The 22349-nt window shown below is 40.1% G+C and overlaps 1 protein-coding gene across 1 annotated transcript; it reads right to left on the bottom strand.

The window, feature by feature from the left end:
- Positions 1-3399: 3399 nt before the first annotated feature.
- Positions 3400-17281, bottom strand: FBXW12 (F-box and WD repeat domain containing 12; the record flags this gene model as incomplete). Its single annotated transcript, XM_081072847.1, has 10 exons — positions 3400-3499; positions 9221-9354; positions 9435-9613; positions 10100-10310; positions 11123-11281; positions 11873-12082; positions 15415-15533; positions 16156-16316; positions 16529-16566; positions 17192-17281. The coding sequence occupies 10 exons, from the start codon at positions 17279-17281 to the stop codon at positions 3400-3402; spliced, it is 1401 nt and encodes a 466-aa protein (XP_080928973.1).
- Positions 17282-22349: the final 5068 nt, after the last annotated feature.

Here is a 22349-nt window from a genome sequence, read left to right as displayed (position 1 = left end):
GCCCCCTTCCTCCCCTCCCCCACCTTTGGCAGCTAAGATGTTACGTAAGGCCAGGGTGACACACCAGTGGATGTGTAGTCACCCTGGTGAGGGTAGGAACTTCTCAGATAAGGAAAAGGCACAGCAAAAGAGTGAAGTCAGAGGTCATCTGCAGGGGGTCTGTTTATCTCCAGGGAATCACCCAACTGGTGCTATCAGGTACAGGGGCAAGCCGATCTACCTGCTGGGTGTCACGAGCAGGCCCAGATTGGTTCCACGTGCCTGTTAGTGCAGCAGAATACATGGATGGTAGAGGAGAACACCTCTCTCTCCTGTGAAATTTTTACTAAATAAAACATGTTGGTCAAATCTATAACTTGAAACCATTCACTTATGTTATTTTGAATGTCATCCATTAAGTGATGATATCTGGTAGAGGTGCTCTAATAAAGGGAATAGCCTTTAATTCTCTATAGTCTCTAGTTAGCCCTCACTCATTAGTAGTGGCTTCAAGCATAGGCCATCCCAGGGAAATAAAAGGTGAGATAATAAGGAATAAGTACGCCTTCTTTAACTAGGTCAGGGATGATAGGCCATTAACCTTCAGTGCCTTGCCTTACTTGTAGGGAAAGGTTAACTAGTTCCAATCAAGTAGTGCTCAATAGAGCTTCCTGTGACTGAGGCAGAAACAAAACCTGGTCTGGATTAGCAAACACAAGTCCGAAATGGGCTGCCATAGCCTTGGAGGGATGGGTTAAAATATTAATAACACTAGGTTCATTATTTGTGGTTTCTCTACTTCTTTTCATCCCAAATCCAAAGTATAGTAGTCCCTTTAATATACTTTCCTCAAATTATCTTAATTTGTGTATGATATCTATTTTGTCCTGGGACCCTGACTTATATGAGCTCCAGCTCCAAGGAGAATATTGTTATGGTTAGGAATTCTCTGGAGAGAATGGTTTCTCTGATTTTATTCTACCTGTACCTGTGGCTGAGAGCAGCAGCTCTCCCTAGCATTCTTCTCCAGTGGGTAGATTGTCCTTCAGTTTACCTTTATGAGGGTCCTGGATCTTACAGATCTGACCTCACCTCCAATGGGGCAGAGGTCCTGTATTGTATCAAGTAGTCCTTTAAAGTTCGACGAAGAAGGAAAAAACATTTGTTGACTTTTCTGGATTTACATTCGCCCCGCCCCCCCAATTTAGAAGGTTTCTCTTCTATTCCAGCCACTTTAACAATGAATTTTAAAGTTTTGTTTTGCATTTGCAAATCTGAACAAAGTTTAGGTGCTGTGTGTAGAAAATATTCTCTACACAGTTTGACCACTTATTTACGGAAAATGAAAGCCTAACAGTAGTTCAATTTTATCTCCTTTTAACTGACATTACTCAGAAATCGCAGACCCTGTGATTTCTACTTATTCCTACTTATTCCCTTGTCCTCTAACAAATTACATTCTTTGTGCTCATGCACATACATTCCACAACTTTTACATATTTCTTCCTCTATCTCTTCTACCTTGGTCTCCACTGCCACCCATTATCTTTATCTATAGCAAAGAGAATAGATTCTAATAAAGGAAATGGCTTAACTGGCTTTCCTTGGTCACTATGGCTACTTTTTCTTTTTTTTAAAAGATTTTATTGGGGAAGGGGAACAGGACTTTATTGGGGAACAATGTGTACTTCCAGGACTTTTTTTTCCAAGTCAAGTTGTTTTCCTTTCAGTCTTAGTTGTGGAGGGCGCAGCTCAGCTCCAGGTCCAATTGTCGTTGGTAGTTGCAGGGGGCGCAGCCCACCATCCCTTGCAGGAGTCGAACTGGCAACCTTGTGGTTGAAAGGACACGCTCCAACCAACTGAGCCATCCAGGAGCTCAGTGGCAGCTCATCTCAAGGTGCCGTGTTCAATCTTAGTTGCAGGGAGCAGAGCCCACCATCCCTTGCAGGACTCAAGGAATTGAACTGGTAACCTTGTGGTTGAGAGCCCTCTGGGGCATGTGGGAATCGAACCGGCAGCCCTCAGAGTTAGGAGCATGGAGCTCTAACCGCCTGAGCCACCAGGCCGGCTTACTCTGGCTACTTTTAAATCAATTTTCTAAATGGCAATGAAAAGGATCTTTTAAAAACACAGAGGTAGGGGGCCGCCAGGTGGCTCAGGTGGTTAGAGCTCCGTGCTCCTAACTCCGAAGGCTGCTGGTTCGATTCCCACATGGGCCAGTGGGCTCTCAACCACAAAGTTGCCAGTTCGATTCCTCGACTCCCGCAAGGGATGGTGGGCAGCGCCCCCTGCAACCAGGTGGGCAGCGCCCCCTGCAACCAACTAAGATTGAACACAGCACCTTGAGCTGAGCTGCAGCTGAGCGCCCAGATGGCTCAGTTGGTTGGAGCACGTCCTCTCAACCACAAGGTTGCCAGTTCAACTTCAGACACGTAGCTTTTCTTTGATTCTGAACTAAACGAAACACATGACTATCTCAGAGCTGTCTCAGGTACTGTTTATACTACATCTCATGTCATCTTCTCCACCCAACCTTGTCCTCCATAAACCTTTCACTGGGCTGCCCTTCCTTTATCGTCTTGGTCACAGCTTTAAGTTTATTTCTACACAGAGGGGATGGTGGACACTTAAACAGCCCATGTGCTTTGGAGAGATTTCCCATTGAGATTACAGCCCATTTAGAGTATTATCTACCCCCTTAGATCATCTTTCTTCCAATCTTATCCTCCCTCAAACCCAGAAGAGCAGATCCTTGTGTCGCAGGCTTGATTTATTAATATTCTCTCCCAGAACTCTGAATCCTGAACTCCCTACAAGGGCAGGGGCCCAGTTCTTTATCATAGCTTTTACAATGGCTGTGGTGATATGCATATCAAGACAGTTATGTGATTTAGCCTTTGATGTAATTTCAATTTCTTAGTCCTTTTGAGCCTTTTTTATTCCCATCTACATATATGCTGAGTCTTTTCTAGCTACTTTTAGATATCAACCTCTGTTTTTCTAATACATTCCTTTTTTGCTTAAATTTTACATAATTTATTTTTGGTTGCTTACAGGCAAGAACACTCAGTGACTGACTGATACAGATGCTTTCAATTTTAAACCAGCCTCAATCTAAATTCACACACTTTCCCCCATAATATGCTTCCCTTGAAGTGTTGGGAATTGTACACTTGTGTGACCATTTATATTTTCCTACCTTAGTATTCTATACTCTCCTTGATAGAAGGGACATAGGATGTGTTTCTCTATACTCTATCTGTATAGTGTGTGACCTGCAGTATAGTGTAGATTCACTATAGATAGTTAAATTACTGCTTCTTTCCTGGTATCACTAAAATAATCGTTCTGGATTTGCAAATAGAATTCTCTTTACTACATTGAGCAAGATGATCAAGGTTAATTGCATTAGTTTCCATATTACACGTTCAAAGAATACATCGCCAGAATGCTGGTTTCACGGCTTCTTGACACCACACATACTAAGCTTGTGTTATCACATATTGCTTTGGGAAAAAAGCTGCCAACAGAAAAAAACAACACCATCAGTGAACGAAAGGGAAAGTAGTTATATCCATTGTTAATGATACTAAATTTGAACCTGACAAAAATACAAATATTCTTCCCAAATCAATTGGTCTTTTGATCATAGAAGTTACTTTTGGATTTGGTTTTGAGTAACTGTGGGGATCTGGCAAAGGTATGCTGATTATCATTTGTAAGAGTAGCAATTCCAACCTGCTCGGAGATGTCACTGCCAGAATTATCAATCTCTCTGATTTGCCAGGTTATCTTATTTAATAATGATACGAGGGAAGCTTTTTATTTTAAAATGGAATTTTGTTCTCTTTGACTATACCTGTTCTATTCTAGGTGAATACCATAAAAGAAGCCATGTTTCCCTTCATTCTCATCCTGTATGAATGAGGTGGTACCCTTACCTCTCTTCTCTAGGAGCCCAGAAACAATGGGGGTAGAGATCTGTTGAGCATCTCTGCCTTGTACTAACCCAAGCAAAGGTGGCACCTTTCTGCCCTCCCCTGTAGAGACTGAGCTGAAGCCCTGTTGACCATCTACTCCCTTGCACTAGGGTGAGTAGAGGTGGTACGCCTTCCTCTTCCCTCCAGATACTGCAGAGATTATACTTGAAAACTCCTTGAATTTGGGAAACCTACAGATAAAGCTGATCAAACTCAAACAGGTTAAATTCATAGAACACTACATCAGACATACCAAATTTCTGAAAACTAAAGACAAAGAAAATAACTTGAAATCAGCCAGAGAAAACTGACACATCATCTACAGAGGATCAATTTGAATGACAGTGGACTTCTCATTGGATACCATAGAAGACAGAAGGAAGTGTCAAAACATTTTTTAAAATGCTGAACAAAGAGAAGTTAATAAACCAACAAAAGACAGATCTTGGCACAGTGGGTAAATACCACAACCCAACTAGATCCTGTCTACGAGAAACTCACTTCAATTATAATAATATAAATAGATTGGAAATAAAAGAATGGAAAAACAATGTAACATACAAACATTAATCAAAAAAAAAACCAGGAGTGACTAAATTAGTAACAGGTAAAGTAGACTTCAGAGCAAAGGAAATTGCAAGGGACAAGGAGGGACATTACACAAAAATAAAAGGGCCAATTAACAAAGATATAATGCTACTAAATACACCAAAACACAGAGTTGCCAAATACATGAACTAAAAACTTAAACAATTGAAAGGAAAAATAAACAAATCCACATTTATACTCAGGAAATTAAAAATCTTCTCTCATAATTGACAGAACCACCAGATAAAAAAATTAGAAAAAATATGGAGGAACTGAAAAAGATAATCAACCAAGGTGATCCAATTGCCATTTATAGAACATTCCACAAAACAAGAGCAGGATACATATTCTTTTCAAGCACACAGGGAACTTCATCAAGATAGACCATATGCTGGGTCATAAAACAGACTTTAACTAATGTGAAAGAACAGAGAACATATGAAGCAATGGAGCATGCTCTCTGACTATAACTGATTTAAACTAGAAATCAATAAAAAAGAAAGCAATAAAATATCCAAACACTTTAAAATTAAACATAAATAATCCATGAATCAAAGGAGAAAAGGGAAATTTAAAAGTATATAAAACTGAACGAAAACTAAAAGAATCAATCAAAACCTGTGAGTTGCAGATAAAGCAGTGTTTATTGGGGGAATTTAGAGCATCAAATGCTGATATTTAAAAAAAACAGAGATCTTATATCAATAATCTAAGCTTTTACCTCAAGAACTAGAAAAAAAAACAAGCAGAAGGAAGGAAGGAAGATATAAGCAGACATGGATGAAATTGATAACAATAGAGACAAAAAAAATTTCCACCAAATACTGTTTGAAAAGATAATTAAAATTAACAAATCTCTATTAAGACTGACAAAGGGAAAAAAACATAAATTACCAATATCAGGAATGAAGGAACAGATAGCACCACAGATTCTGCAGACATTAAAAGGACTGAAAGAAACAAATCTATACACATAAATTTGAAAGTTAGATGAAATGACTAATTCCTGGGAAGCCACAAGCTACTGAAACTCATGCAGCATAAAAGAGAGAATCTGAGTAGTGCTTTAACTATTGAAGAATTTGTAGTTATAACCTTCCAAAAAAGTAATCTCCAGGCCCAGATGTTTCCACTGGAGAATTCTACTGCATATTTAAAGAAGAAATAACACCAATTCTACACGTTTTCCAGAAAATAGAAAATGAGGAAACACTTATTTTATGAGGCCAGCATTATCCTAATACCAAAATGAGACAAAGATAGTACAAAAGACTACAGATCAATATCCCTCATGAACACAGAAGTAAAAATCATAAACAAAATATTAACACATTAAATCCAGCAATACATAAAAAGAAAAAGAACAACATGACCAAGTGGGGTTTATTCTCGGAATGCAAGGTAGGTTCAGTATTCAGAAATCAATGGATGTAATTTGCCTTGCTAACAATCTAAAGAAGGAAACCATATGCTCACATTAATTGATGCAGGAAAAGCATTCGACAAAATTAAACATCTATTCATGACAAAAACCCTCAGCAAACTAGGGCTAGAAGGGAACTTCCTCAAACTAATAAAGGGCATCTACAAAATCATACAATGAATATCATAATGGTGAAAGAGTCAATACTTTTTATATAAAGCAAAGATATCTGCTCTCCATTCGAGTGTTGTACAAGGTTATATTCAATGTAATAAGTCAAGAACAGAGAGTAAAAGGCATACAGATTGCAAAGGAAGGAATAAAACTGTCTCTATTGACAGATGACATGATTTTGTATATAGAAAAAAATTACAAAATATCTACAAATCTATTAATAAAAGCTATTTGAATAACTAAAGTTTAGCAAGGTTGCAGGATACCAGATCAATATACAAAAGTCAATCATATTCCTACATACTATTAATGAAAAATTGAAATAAAGAAGATATTACTGTTTATAATAGCACTAAAAACATTAAACACTTAGGTATAATCTTGCAAAATATGTGCAAAGTCTGTATCCTAAAAACTACAAAAACACTGATGAAAGAAATCAAAGACCTAAATAGAGAGACATACAGATTCATGAATTGGAAAATTCAACACAGTAAAGATGTCAATTTTCCCAAAATTTATCTTTAGATCCACTGGAATTCACATATAAATCCCAGCAGAATTTTTATAGAAATGTATAAACTGATTCTAAAATGTATGTGGAAAACAAGGGAACCAGAGTAGCCAAAATAATTTTGCAAAAGGACAAATCTGAGGACTCAGATCATCTGATTTCAAAGTTTCTATAAAGTTACACTTTTAAGGTAGATTGTTGGTAGAGAAAGAATAGACGTATATAGATCATTGGAACAAAAGAGAAAGCCTTGAAATTAACCCACACATATATGGTCAATTTTTATACCTTTGTCTATACAAAGGTATAGAGGCAATTCAATGGAGAAAGAATAGCTTTTTTTTCCTCCAACAAATAGTGCTGAATAATTGAATATCCATATGCAAAGAAATAAATAAACCTATATCTTTAACTTGCTCTAAATAAGATTTAATTCAAAACGGATCACAGACCTAAATGTAAAACCTGAAACTATAAAATTTTTAGAGGAAAACATAGGGGAAAATCTTTGTGACCTTGGGTTAGGCAAAGATTTCTTAGATAGACCACCCAGAGCCCAATCATTTTATAAGAAGAATTAGATTTCATCAAAATTTAGAACACCTGCTCTTTGAAAGACACTGTGGGTAGAGTAAAAAGACAAACCAGAGTGGGAGGAAATATTTGCAAATCCTTATCTGATAAAAGACTTATATTCCAACTATATAAAGAACTATTAAAACTCAGTATTAAGAAAAGAACCCAATTAAAAAATTGCCAAAAGGTTTGAACAAATGCTCCACCAAAGAAGATATCTGGATGGGAAATAAGCAAATGAAAAGTTGTTCAATATCATTGGGGAAATATACAATACAACTATAACAAAATATCACTACACACCCACTAGAATGTAAAAAAATGAAACAAAACAAAAACCAAACAATACCAACTGGAGCCACTGGAACTCTCAAACATTGTTGGTGAGAATGCAAAATATATAGCTCCCTAGGAAAGAGTTTTCCAGTTTCTTACAAAGTCAAACATACCATATGAGACAACAGTCCACTCTCAGGTAAATACACAAAAATCTTATCACGAATGTATATAGTAGTTTTATTCATAATCATTCCAAACTAGACACAATATAAATGTCTCACAACTGGTAAAGTGAACTGTGGTACATCTATAGAAGGGGACACTATGCAGCAGGAGAAAAGGAGTGAATCACTGATACACTCAACATGGGGAATCTCAAAAACACCATGCTCAGTGGTGACACAAAGGCGTATCTACTATATAATTTAATTCACATAAAATTTTAGAAAATATAAACTAATTTATAAATTTAGAGACAGAAAGACCAGTGATTGCCTGGTGCTGAGATGGAAGGAGGGACAGATGGCAGTGGAGCATGAGAAAAATTGGGGTGTGATAGACATATTCTGTGGTTTAATTACAGGACTTTATATTTTTGTTAAAACTCAAACTGTGTATTGGACAACTGTATTCTATTTGGGAAAAAGAACATTTTCCTGCTTAAAAAATTATTCAGATGGAAAAAGACAAAGCTATGCAGTATGGGACACCTTACATGAAGGGAAATAAGTATTTATGATTTAAAGTAGGCTAAGATGAATAAATAAATAAATAAATAAAGTAGGCTAAGATTTATTAGCTATGATACAGAGAGCAAAAAATATGAAAGAAAATCTGCTAAGTATAATTATATATATATATATATATATATATATATATATATATATATATATCAATTCTATACATTTAAATATTTTTGCCTCAAAAACACTGGCAATAACTTCTTATCTGAACATAGAGATTTTCCCCATTCTTTTCCCCCCTTTTTAAAAATCATAGCTGCATAATACTTCATTATGTGGATATACCATAGTAATTTAGACAATCTCTTATGTTTGGGCAATTGGGTAGTATCCAGTATTTGGCAATCACAACTAATGCTGTAATAAATAAACAACGTATTTTAATCATTGGAGGTGTACTGTTAGAGTAAATTCCTTTTAGTGGCATTGGCAGTTCAAAGGATATATGTGTATGTATTTTGTTAGATATTGCCAAAAATAAGCATTATAAGGACAAGTAACAATCTGGAAGAAAATATTTGTGAAGTATGTAAAACACAAGACTTCTATGTACAGTATATAAAATATCAAGAAAAACAACTTAGATAAAGGCAAGCAATCTAGAAGAAAAATAAATAAAATGAAGATAAAGGCAGCTCATGAAAGAAGCAACCCAAATAACTAATGAACTAAAACAAACAAAAAACCTTACAGGTAAAGACAAGATGTTAAGGATATAAATCTTCATATGCTGCTTATGGGAATATAAATTGAGAGCCATTGTGGGAAGCGTTTTGAAATCTATTGCAAGGACTGTGGACATACTCCAAGAACTAGCAATTCTCTTTTTGGGCATAAGTTTATTCATATATATCCTGCAGGAATCTTTTAAAAATCCTGTTATCCCTTTATTAACTTTTTTTTTTTAATGTAGAAATTTAAAATCTTTAGGAAAAATTAAAGTCAGTCACAAAGCAGGGCTTACCAGCTTGGTGTGTAATCATTCCTTATGTGTTCCAGGTGAAAACAGCTCTTGAGGTATGGGTAACGACCTTCCTCTTCCCACATGTACATGTGCAGATAGTTATCCATGGATGTGGTGAGGACATGGAGAGAATCCTTCAAAGGATACCCAGGAGTGAGTGGCCCAGAATCAAAATCAGAGCAATGAGCAGGTGGAGAAGAAAGATCATACGTACCACCCATAAGTTACAGATGGTCAGCTCGTGGTCATTAAATTGTTGCAGCTGAAGGCCATTGATGGTGAAGAGAAACAAGTATGGCCCACTCTCAAAGACAATCATATTTCCATCACTGACTCCCATCCAAATAGGACTTTCCATATGAACTGGTAACAGGAAACTTGCGATCTGATGTGCTGTTTTCATGTAAAACACATACACACACATACAGGCAAACTTTGGGTCATTTAGTCTGAAAAATATCCTTACCCTGAATGAAAAACTATACTCCCTACTTCCATGGGACTTGGAAAGTCCAGTGAGGAAAATGAAGGATAGGCCAGTGGCCTGAAAGCACCCGTCAGTGATCATGGTGGTGGGTGCTATGACACAGGAACAGAGGGCTTTGGACAATAAATAATACCTCAGGCATTGAAGGAAGGGACAACGGAATGCAGGCCCTAAAGCATGATAGGAATCTAAACATGTCTGCCTAAGAAGGCACAGTGGAGCGCAGAGGTCAGAAATGTGGGCATTAGAGTCAAGCAGGCATGGGTTAGCCTCGAGCTAAAGAAATCCCTGCCCCTTTACACAGATTTACCTATTAACATCCATTTATAGCTTAAAATTAGTGCACGAGTGATAGGGAGGAGGAACAAGGTTTCCAATATGGCATAGACTACCGTGAATGACTGTTCTGCTCCCCGTCCTCTCAAGTGTTAGATCAAAGGTGCTAAAGCCTGTCTTTTTGAAAGACACTCTTCGGAACATCACCGTTATCCTGTTGGCCCTCCTCGGGGCCCAGCAGGCTCTGCAGCACGATGAAAACGGGAGAGAGACAGACAGAGGGCTTCCGCCTTCGGACGGTCTCAGTAAGCACTCCACAAAAAGTACCTATGGAGAGATTATTGCACATGCAGTCAGGTGAAGGGGGAAGTTATAGCATCTCAGGACAGGAGTGACAAAAGCGGCCTTAAGATTCCTCAGCTTGTGGTCAAAGCTTTATTCTGAGTCTCAGGGAGCACTGAGTAGTCCCTGCCTGTCGCTCATTGTCTTTCTATCCTGCTTGTCATGGTCACACATGGAGCAGAGTCCCCAAAGCTTCTCTTCTGACATACCAAGGCTTTCCAAATCAGCTGTCCACATTGGACCCCTGATCAAGTTGCAGTTGGCCAAGCAGATTTTCTCTTCTTGGAGAACTAGTCAAGGGCTGTTCTGCTTTTGCTGTCTCCTCTCTTAGCTCGTTTCTCTCTGATGCCCAGTCCGCATATGCCATATAAAATGGCCTGCTCAAAATGTCACTTTCTCAGAGTGATATTCAGAGGTGGATGCATTTTTATTTACTTCTGGACTTCTTTGTACTTTCCAGCCAAGGCAGATAAAAGAAAAGTAAGGAAAGCAAAAGTGAACCAGGTTACCAGAGATCTTCATTTCTCGCTCTCGCTCACCCTCCTCTATCTCTTTGGCTGATTCAGGCTTCATGAGCAAATTTTAATTAATAAGGTTTGTCTTTGCAACTAGGTATGATTGCTTCAAAGAACACTGTCTCTTGGCCCTAGGAATGGATTCCATGCGTGCGTACTATGGCATTTGAGAGGAGGAGGCAGTCCGTCCGGTCCTCTGCAGTTTCTCTAACACTTCCTGACTTCACCTTCCTAATGCTGACCCTCTCCCCCCGAAGTTAAAGCACACAGGGCAGCATCTACCTTTGGCAAGATATGTTGATGTGTCCCAGAGGCAAAGATCCATTTCTTGTCAGGAGAGCAGTGCAGAAAATCAACACTGTAGTTAAATGCATTAACTTTAGAAACACTCCTCAACTCAGGCACTGTCAGTGTGTAGATGTCACCTTCAGAATTGCCTACCTGAAACCAAAGCACCACTGCCGTGTCAAAGGAAAGAGACGTGAAATCCTAAAGCACACAGAAGGCAGCCTTGTCAGCTGCCAAGCTGTGTCACCATTTCTTCACTCACATAATGGAGATTAAAACCTCTGATCAGCCTGCCCCACAAGGTTGCTGGCATGATCCCAAGAAATAAAACTTTCTAAGCCCCAAAACACTCTTCTCCAAGATAGTTACTCAGTAACACATCAACACTACACTTTTTTCTCACCGTCTCCTAACACCCACATCTCTCTCTCCATAGGCCCTATCCAAGGTCATGGACTGTACAATAATACAAACTTGAAAGATGTGAAATAATTCAGGAAGATGTTTTTCATTTTTGTTTTAAGAATAAGTGTGGTAGATAAAAGGCCAGGGTAGCATAAAGGCTTGTATGGCCAATATTCATCGGTATATTTTGACTCATCGGTACATTATCCAGGGTGTGTCATAGAGATGACTCCAAGAAGACAGACTGTGATGTGATGTGACAGTAAGGGGGCCACAATACCTGTCACGGCAGCAGGCATTTTGCTTTGTGGGCCCCCTCCCCATGCAGGGGTCACTTACCATCAGGAATGGGCCATCCTTTGTGAGAAAGGCTTCCAAGGAAAAACAGGCCTGAGGCATGGTGAGAGCAGCCAGAGCGTCCTCATCCTGACAATTCCACACTTTGACTGTTCCCTCCAAATCCACAGTGAATGCAAGATGCACCTGAGGGAGGGTCACCAGAAGCTTGATGCTAGATGGCTGGACTGGGCTTGACCAGATCATAGTGCCCTGGAGAACGACAGTAACAATATATGCGTTCAAGGAACTCCTCACTCCGACTGTGCTTTCATTCTGCCAGTGTTTATTTGGAACCCTCCTCTAAATCAGATGCCTCTCTTTCTTCTGGGAATAGAATAAGAAAATTCTACTAAACATCTCAATTATTTGAGGGGCAGTGAACATGAAAAAGGAACTATGCAATATATTCAAAAGCAGGAACTCACTACTTGATGGGCATAAAGACCAATCACACTCCTTGGGCTCAAATCAGTTCTGCCTTAGTAACAGTGTGGCATTCGGCAAGTTACTTACCACTGTGGTTTCTTATTGACTGTTGTATTACGTTTCACAACACATGAAACATATTTAGAACTCTGCCTAGTACCTAGTAGGAGTTCAAAGGGTATCAACTATCATGATAATCGTTATTCCATCATCAACCTTGTACATTGCAAACAACACAGATGAGTTTCCCTTCTAGACTTTTCTTTAGTCTCATTAAAATTGTAAAATGTATCAAAGAACACAAACACAAATGTAAAGTTTAGTAAGTTATTACAAAGTGATCAATATAACTCCTTCTAAGCCCTCTTAAAGCCCCCTTACACTTGCCCTATTTACTAACCCTTTCACTCTCCCCAGATGTAATCACTATTTTGATTCCTAACACTACAACAGGTTGCCTATGTAGTGGTATCTGTTGTTGTGTAATAAATCATCCAATAAAAACTGGGTGGCTTAAAACAACAAGTTTTTATATCACAGTTTGTTCATTAGAAATTCAGGTGCAGCTTGGCTACGTAGTTCTCGCTCAGGGTCTCTAATGAGGTTGAAGCCAAGTTCCACTTTCAAGATGGCTCCCTCAGATGGTTAGCAAGTTGGTGCTGGCTGTTAGCAGGAGTCCTCAGTTCTTCCCAAACACATCTCTCTCTCTTGGGCTTCTCGGTGTCCTCATAATATTGTGGTTGGCTTTCCAAGAGCCAATGACTCAAGAGAGAGGAAGGAAGTGTGTTTTATGACATAACTTCAGAAGTTACACACCTTCATTTCTACAATGTCCTATTGGTTACAAAGAGCCCTATTCAATATGGGAGTGGACTACGTAAGATCATGAATACTATGGGGCAAGGGATACTGAGAGCCATCTTAGAGGCTGGCTGACACTCTGCCTTGTCACCCCTAATGATTCACCTCCCTCCCACATGCAAAATACACTCAACATCTCCCAATGCCCCCAAATAGCTCAGACCATTACAGCATCATCTCAAAATCTAGGATCTCATTGTTGAATTAGGTCCAGGTAGAGATGAAGCTCTTTAGATTCAATTCATCTTGATGTGAAAAAATTTTAAACTAAATATACCAGTTATCTTTCCCTACGTCCCCAAAATACAAGGGTAGGGCAGGCAGAGGATGATTCAAAAAAGGGGAAAATGGATAATGGGGAGGGAAGCATGAAGGAATTGCTGCTACACAGAAAATTTGAAATCCAATAGAGAGCATGCTGCTAGTTCGCTGATTAGGATTCAAGGCCTGGGAAAGATCCTTCATGACTCTTGGCTCTACTCTCTAGGTTCTCAGTCCTGTCTTCTGAGTCTCCGTCCCTTTCCATATATGGTGGCCCAATTTTGCGGCTTAGTTGCTTCTTGCCTGTAAAAGTCTGGGATTCAAAAGTCCCTTTTCCTTCTATGATATCTCAACCCCATTAAACCCAAGCTGGCAGTGTTTCTGCAAATATAATTCTCTTTAAAACTTTGTGGCTTTCCAAAGAAACTTATTGGCGTTTACATCATTAGACAAGAACAACACTCACAATTCTTTGCGATAAATCCTTTTCGTAACTTGGGCTTCTGCTGGGGCTGCCTGAAACTTCTTAGAAGACCTATCACTTGACTGAACAGTTCTGAGGTACCTCCTTAGACCTTTCTGTGGTCTAACAAAGAATTTTGCAGCTACCTACATTTGGCTTCAACTTTATAGTATGGTTTACTGACATTGCCCTGAATTGATATATTTTTTTCTTATTTATTTATTGATTTATTTACCCTGGATTGATCTTGCTTGGATCCCTATGTAAGAAGGACCCCCTTTCCTCCAGTGTCCTATAACATTTTTCACACTTTCCCTTAAGTCCTCACTGGCAGAATCTTGGTAGGCCATTAGATTTTTGCTAACAGTCTCTTAAAGGCCCAGCACTCTCTTGAGAGTCTTTCTGGCTCCTGCCCCCGTCCTGTTTCCAAAGCTTCTTCCACATTCTAGGTTTTTGTTACAGCAGCACCCCATTTCCAGGTACTAAAAACTACTATTTGTTATCTATAGCTGCATAACAAATTATGAAGTAGCTTTAAGCGATAAACTCTTACGTCACACAACTTCCATTGGTCAAAAATTCAAGTGGATGAATCAGGTGGCTCTGGGTTAGGTTGCAGCAAGGTGTTGGCTCAGGATGCAATAATCTGAAGGCTGGCTGGGGTTGGAGGATTCGCCTCCAAGATGGCTCACTCACATGTCTGCAAGTGGGTATTGGCTGTAGGCAGGAGGCCTGAGTTCTCTGCCACGTGGACTTGTCCACTGGGCTGCTTGAATGTCCTTCAGGGACATGGTGAATGGTTTCCCTAGAGCAGGTTGTCCAAGAGAGTACCCTTCTAATTTCCTTTTTCCCCAGCTTACAACATTGTGTAAGTTTAAGGTAAGAATATCCTTCTAAACTTTTACCTCATCATTTCCCTGCCACCTCATATATTCATAAAAGGGTATTTATCATACATCAGAAGACCTATGTTAGAAAGAATCATTCTCTAATTTTTATGAGGAGGAGAGAGAAATCCAAGAGGGGAAAGCCAAGATAATACAATAATTTGGGACACACTTGGGGTCTTCCACTCCCTCTCCAGTGCTTCACGCTCCCTCTCATGTGGTCGTGATGTATAAGACAACGTTGTGCCCCCTTGGAAGTGATCTGAGTTAGAGACCACTCTCTGAAAAAGCAATTTTGTAGCAAATGCCAATTGTTGACAGAGAGACCATAGAACAGGCTATGAAGATGCACAATGCCAAGAAACTATAATGCACAATGCCTATTTCACGAAGTCACTCCAAGTGACCAAAAGAAAAGAAGTCCTTGTACAAGTTTATATATAGAAACACATATTACAAAGTGAATTCTCTATGTGTCTATAGTCTAAATGAAAAGGTCACAGAGTGCCAATTGAAAGACCTAATTTGAAATTTTGTTTTTTTTTGCAATTCTGAATATCACTTTCCTGCCAGCACCTGCTTCACCTGTGTAACAGGATGGACACAGGTATGCATTACTTGTGCTCCTCACGGGCCATACTCACCTCCCACACATCCCAGGCATAAAGCATGCGCTTCGAAGACACCATACAAATGACTGACTTCTCTCGTCCATTCATAGAAGGGCCACTTCCTGAGAGATAAGCTATAGGTCCCAAGATTCCTAGAAGGAAACACAGACAAACTTGGCCACCAGATAGTTGAGGGATGATCCAATTGAATAAACAGAATCCTGAAAAGACCATTTTAAGGGTTTTTGCAATCTTTACGAAAAGGATGGAAATTGGGCTTCACAGTTATTCAAACATAGGTTCCCATTGCAGACGGGCCACTTGGGACATGTCGGCCAATTTGTTTTTCCCTTTTTAATCTCAGTTTTCATAGATATAAAATGGGGGGGAAATCTCTCCATCAGAGAACTGCTCTGAATTTTAAAAGAGGTACAAGAAATAAAGTGAGCATTAGAAATTCTGTTATTTAAAAGTTTCCTTTTTCATTAAATTTTTTATTCTAGGAGAGATGGGAAGCCTTTGGGAAAAATGGAGTAACAAGTCCTGATTTTATTTATGTTATGAAAAGATCACTCAGGCTTTTCCATGCAACACAGGCTGTAGAGAACAAGGGTGGGCGGGGGAAAAGCAGGGAGACCAGTGAGGGTCGTCGCAGCAACCCAGTCCCATTAAGTTGTAATTCCCTTTCTCTTCACTGAATGGGAACATGGAAAAAAACAGTTGATTTCTTAAAACAAGTTTTTCATGTTCCTCTAGGATGCCCTGTCCCCATACCTAAGTTGCCAGTTGCTTTTTTGTAGATAAAGTCCTTTGGCTGTGCCAATTCCATCCGACGCTCATGCCTTATTTGGTTGAGCAAGAACTGCTTCCATGTCTGTGGGCCCAAGTGCTCACAGGAGAAGTTGTAGAAGCTCCATTTCTTCAGACACAGGTCTCTGGAAACAGAGTCACAGTCCCGTCAGGCTGCCCCCGGTCAGTTTCCCTCCTTGGCACCACTGGTACATCACACGAACCCTTTACTTACGGTAACCTTCACTCGTGCCTCTCACAACACAACCACACACAAGCGTAGGTCCCAATCCGATGTCTTCCTCTCCCCTGAGAGACACCTGCCTTCCCATCTTCCCCTCCCGCTCCCCTTGCTCACCTCCACAGGCGATCACTGTCTGCAACCTTATTCCAGTACTGAGGGGAGAGAAAGGAAGAGAGAAGGCAATTGGTTCCCAAACATGAGCTCCTCCTCTGCTATCTGGGAGCCAAGCCCACACGGGTTAACCAGCCACCACCACCCCAGCTCTCAAAGCCCTCCCAGTTTGGGGCAACAGTGACATGGTAAAAGCAGGGACCCATCACTGCAAGGATAGGCCCTTAGATAGGCCCTTATTCTTGAGAAAGTTCAGAGTGGATTTCCTAGGGCTGGAAATGGGAACCTCAAAAACCATTGAATCAGCACGACAACTCCTGTAGATGAGGTTTTCATTTTCATTTAACAAAATCTGAGGCCCTCAGAGTGGAGGATGCTAACCCCAAACCACTCAGTGTATCGCTCTGCTCGTCTGCAAACTGGTGCTCCACCTGGCTAAGAGAAGCAACTGAGTCCCAAGGACACGAGTATATCAGAGCTGAATGGGCAGGCCTGAACAAGGTCAATTTAAGGAACGAAGGAAGGTGGTGTGGGTAGAATCTGGGTATCCAAGATCCCAAGGCTGAGGGAGGGAAGTGAAAGGGGCCTTGGGCAAGCACTGATAAGCTGGACAGGTGTGGGGGTAGGACCGGTCAATTAGAGCAGTGGACAGTGGAGCCCATTCACCTTGTTCACTTGGCCAGCCCGTAGCAAATCGAATATGTCCAGGAAGGAGAAGACTTTGAACAACGGCACTTCAGGCAATGGGCTCTCCATCTTATGTGGCCTGAGCCCACACCCAGACTCCTGTCTCCTCTACAGGGTGCTCTGAATTTAAAGGCTTGGCCCAAGTCTGCAGCACTTTCTACCCACAGCCCATCTGGCTCTGATAGAAACAGGCTACAGGTGCACAGACTCGCAGCCTGCGTTCCACTTCCGCCTCCATCCTGGGGCCAGAGCCACACAGCTGAGGGCAGCCCTTAGACGCTCGCTAGTTAGTGTTGTTGTTTAAATGCCTTCCACACCACCTTTTGTTTGCACTATGAACTACAAATGCAGGACCTTGGGCAGCTCTAGTTGCTGCTGAACTTGTCAGGACTCTAGAAAATTTCAACAAACATGCATTCATCAAATTCACGTTTCTATGTACCTTGTTTAAGTTCCAAATCACCAGGTAAGGAGTCTGCTTCCCACATTGATACATCTACTTTGGGACATCAAATCTGGCCAGCGGGGCATGTCTCCCAGCTCCAATATAGCCCCTGGCTTTCTGCCTTTGTGCATGAAACTTGCAGTGCAAGGGGAAAGTATGGACCAAGCAGGCAGCCCCATGGAGACTCATGCTAAGGACACAGACCTAGCCTGAGTGGCTCTTACAGTCAGTGCCTTTCCCTGTGACCCAACACTTTTCTCCTAAGAACTTGACAACCGATTTCAGCTTTTTCTACAGGAGTCCCTCTGGGAGGCTAGGTCTCCTCTACAGGGTGCTCTGAATTGGGGGTGATGGCCCTCTCCTTAAACTGTTTGACTGTAGCCTGACCCACAACAGTGGTTCTCAGAAGTATCATTTTTTTTCTACAGTGTTATCCAAAATGAGATTGAGCTTGTTGGGAACCATTAAATGTCTTCTTCCTCAGAATTTGGAATGGAAAACTTTTCTCATTGACAGGCCCATAAAATACAAAGCTGACAACTATGGGGAGACCACATTTTTCATTCTGTTGAATTAGGTTTACAGAAAACTGGTTTGAAGAAAATGTGGTTTAAAGAGAAAGAAACTGTCATAAAGAAAAAAATCCCTGTTTAAAGAGAGATAAAGGGAGTCTTGTGGTATCTTTTATATCAGTAATTCTAGTTCTTCCTAAGTCTTTCAATTTCCCTGAACCATGCCATTTTACTAATTATAAAATTAAAATAAAATTGCTGTTCTTTTGGTTTACCTAATTCAAGTGAATGAACCAGCTCTGGATTAGTCACTACTTTTAATACCAACAAAAAGTTCACGTCTGAATTTATTAGGCCTTGATATACATCCTGAAGTTTTCTTCAGATATATTCACATACGGACAAAAAAAACACATGGGACTGAAACTTGGTGATCAGCTTCTTTCCAGCTCTAATGGCCTAGGACATCAAATCTGACAACTGATTTTCAGGTTGCTATGTGCTCTTACCCTCAATAAGGCAGGAATGGTGATTTCAAACTGACTGACTGAATCCTGGGATCTCTCTCTCTAGGTTTCTCATTCTCTGTCTCTCTCTCTCTCTCATTCCTGTAATTACCTCAGGATTCTTCACTCTACCTGCCTCTAGCCTAGGGTTCCCTGTAGTTATCCAACAAATGTGAATTAAATCAACGTTGAAAGTAAGCAAGGAATTCTTGTTTTGTTCATCCGTGCTTCTCCCGAGCTTTGTGAGCATCTCTGACCTACACTCTAAACTCTTTGTCGGGTAAATCACGTCTCTCCATGTCATTAAGGTCTTTTTCTGAGGTTTTCTCTTGTTCTTTCATTTGGAACATATTCCTCTGTTTCTTCATTTTCCTTGACTCTCTGTGTTCGTTTCTATTAATATACAGCAGATAAAACAGCCACCGCACCCTGTCTTGGCAGAGTGGCCTTCTCTAGATGAAACTTCTTGTTCAACCCTACCCTAGCTCTTGGTTGTCTCTCAAACCTTTGTGATTGTCCAAGCAGCCTACTTTATTTTCAGTGGGAACTCGTAGTTGAGGGTGTGCCAAGACCTGTCAGTGTCCCAAAGGGGAGAATTTCCGTCAGCACGTAGACTCAGGCTGATTGAAGCCAAACCTCAGGGAACAGCTTTTTTTTTTCTAACTTATTTTTACAGTTGACATTCAATATTATATTAGTTTCAGGTGTATATTACAGTGGTTAGACATTATATAATTTATGAAGTAATCCCCTGATAAATCTAGTACCTACCTGGCACCATACATAGTTATTGCAATATTATTGACGATATTCCCTATGCTGTACTTTACATCCCTGTGACTATTTTGTAACCGCCAATTTGTGCTTCTTATTCCCTTCACCTTTTTCACCCAGCTCCCCAACCCCCCTCCCATCTGGCAACCATGAGTTTATTCTCTGTATCTGTGAGTTTGTTTCTGTTTTGTTTATTTTGTTCTTTAGATTCCACATATAAGTGAGATCATATGGTATTTGTCTTTCTGACTTATTTCACTTAGCATAATACCCGGTAGGTCTACCGATGTTGTCGCAAATGGTAAGATGTCATTCTTTTCCGTGGCTGAATAATATTCCATGTTACATATATATGTACCACATCTTCTTTATCCAATCATCAATTAATGGAAGCAGGTTGATTCCATATCTTGGCTATCGTAAATAATACTGCAATGAATATATGGATGCATATATTTTTTCAAATTAGTGTTTTGGATTTCTTCGGATAAATACCCAGAAGTGGGATTGCTGGGTCAGAAGGTAGTTGTGTTTTTAACTTTTTGAGGAAGCTCCATACTGTTTTCCATAGTAGTTGTACCAATTTGCAATCCCGCTAATAGTGCACGAGGGTTCCCTTTTCTCCACCTCCTCACAAACACTTGCTGCTTGATGATTTACTGATGACAGCCATCCTGACAGGTGTGAGGTGGTATCTATCTTATTGCGGTTTTAATTTTCATTTCCCTGATGATTAGGGATGATGAGCATCTTTTCATATGTCTATTAGCCAGCCATGTGTATGTCCTCTTTGGAGAAATGTCTACTCACTTCCTCTGGCCACATCCCCCCCGCACTCTCGCCCCACATACTCCAGCAATGTCAGAGGAGACATGCTAAATACCCAACCTCCCGATCCTGACCCTGATGGTACAAGTTGACCAGTGTCTGTGGCTTCCTTGGGGTAGAATCCCTTTCCACCCTTAGCAAAGCCAGCATTTCTCTGCCTGAGAAACACTGTGAATTAACCTCGCTCACCCCACAGTTGTGTAACTACCACCACACTCAAGATATATTTCCATTATTCCCTAAAATTCCCCTGTGCCCCTCGGTGCCAACGTTTGATAAACAGAAGTTCTTCCTTTAAAGAAGTGCTGTCGCTTTTTCAGGTACATTTGCCTGCCACAAAGTCACTTTTGGCTTGAATCTTTATTTTGGACCTTTCATAGGTATTTAAATCTGTGATTCGTTGTGAATTAATTTTTTCTGTATGGATTTCCAACGGACATTGCACCACATACTGAAAAGGCAATTCTTTCTCTAAAACCTTTGTCAAAAATTAGGTGGTTGTAATAAATGTTGGTTTGTTTCTAGATACACAATTAGGTTCCATCGCTCTATGGAAGTAATAAATTTATCCACTTCTTCATGGAGACAGTGCAAACATTATCAGATACGGGACGGAGATGAAAGATGGCAGACTTGCAGTATTTTAAGTCTCCACCCACTTCTGGGTCACCTGCATGGGACTTCTGGTATGCATCTTGAGATGTCCCCACCAAAATGGAGTGTGTTTGCTAAGGATCCCTCCACTTTGTTGGGTCTTGAATTTTGATGTCTTCCTCTTTAGCCCTGAGAGACTGTGGGATATTTTAGAAGCTTCCTACCCAACTTCTTACTCCCCGACTCAGTGTAGTCCAAGAATTTGGCAAATGCCTCAAGAAGAAGGAGAAACCAAATCATATGTGGGGGTCTCATCCTTTTGCCTCCTTTCCCTGTAATACTGGCCATCCCAATCCTGGCTTCCTTGCCAGCCACAAATTTCAATTTTCCATTTTATTTTGATCACTTCTCTGTATCTTGGCAGCAACTCTGCCCAGACCTCCTTGTGCCTGGATCTCCAGGCTGCCTCATGTTATTACAGCCCCAAGCCAATAGGTAAAAATCAGATAAAGAATTCTGGCTCCTCATTCTAGTCCACTTCCTTTTGGCATCTGTCCACACAAGTTCTAGTTGCCCGGGCAGCTCTCTGATGATGTCATACAGATTTTTAAAATATCTTATTTCCCTTTTAATCTGTTTTTCATGGAAGCGCGAGTCTTCCACAAACCACTCCATCAGAGATAGAAAAGGATGTCTGGATTCTTGGTTTAAATGATATCTGTATACTGATGAGTCCCATATTTATACGTCCTCCTGTGGCCTTTAATATGCTTTCAAAACTATGGAACCTATTGTCTTCTTAAGAGCTGTACTTTAACATTTAAAGGCATCTCAAACTTCACATGTTTAAAACAAAATTCTTTTGTTCCCACAAATGTACATTTTCCCTGTGTTCTCATGCATAAGTAAATGTCACTTATATTCATTCTCTTGCTCACAGTTCTTTTAGATTTTTCTTTGCTTGTAATCTTCATCTTCTCTTGTAGTTCCCCATGCCTTCCTTTCACATCTCAGCTCAAATACTATCTCCACGTCAAGTTTTTCCTAAAATAATACTTCCCATCGAGTTCAGCTTTTTGTGCTTTTTTATTTGTCCTCACTCCCCTTGACAACCCCTGTAATTAAATTGTAAATAAATTAAGTAAAGTTATTTGTTTATCTGTTCATTCTCTCTCTCCCTCCATGGAATATGATTTCTTTGATGAAAAGAATCTGTCTCTCTGACTCACTTCAGAATCAACATAGTCCAGGCTTGTTTCTGGAAACATCAGATTTAATTACAATACGATGAATGAAGGAATGGATGAATACATTCTGATCTGATGAGAACTGCACGTACTCTGAATGCCATGGTTACTAACAACCATAGAAGAGCTCTTGCTTAATATAAGGGCAAATACACAGGAAACATGAGGCTTCATTTTCCCTGCTGAAAATAAGGAAGCAATTTCCTTTTCTTCCTTTTTCTTAGAGCATTT

Source organism: Rhinolophus hipposideros (genome assembly GCF_964194185.1).
Source record: "Rhinolophus hipposideros genome assembly, chromosome: 14".
Lineage (NCBI taxonomy): Eukaryota > Metazoa > Chordata > Mammalia > Chiroptera > Rhinolophidae > Rhinolophus > Rhinolophus hipposideros.
Note: the sequence above shows the minus strand (reverse complement) of the source record. Positions and strands in the feature narration are given on the sequence as shown.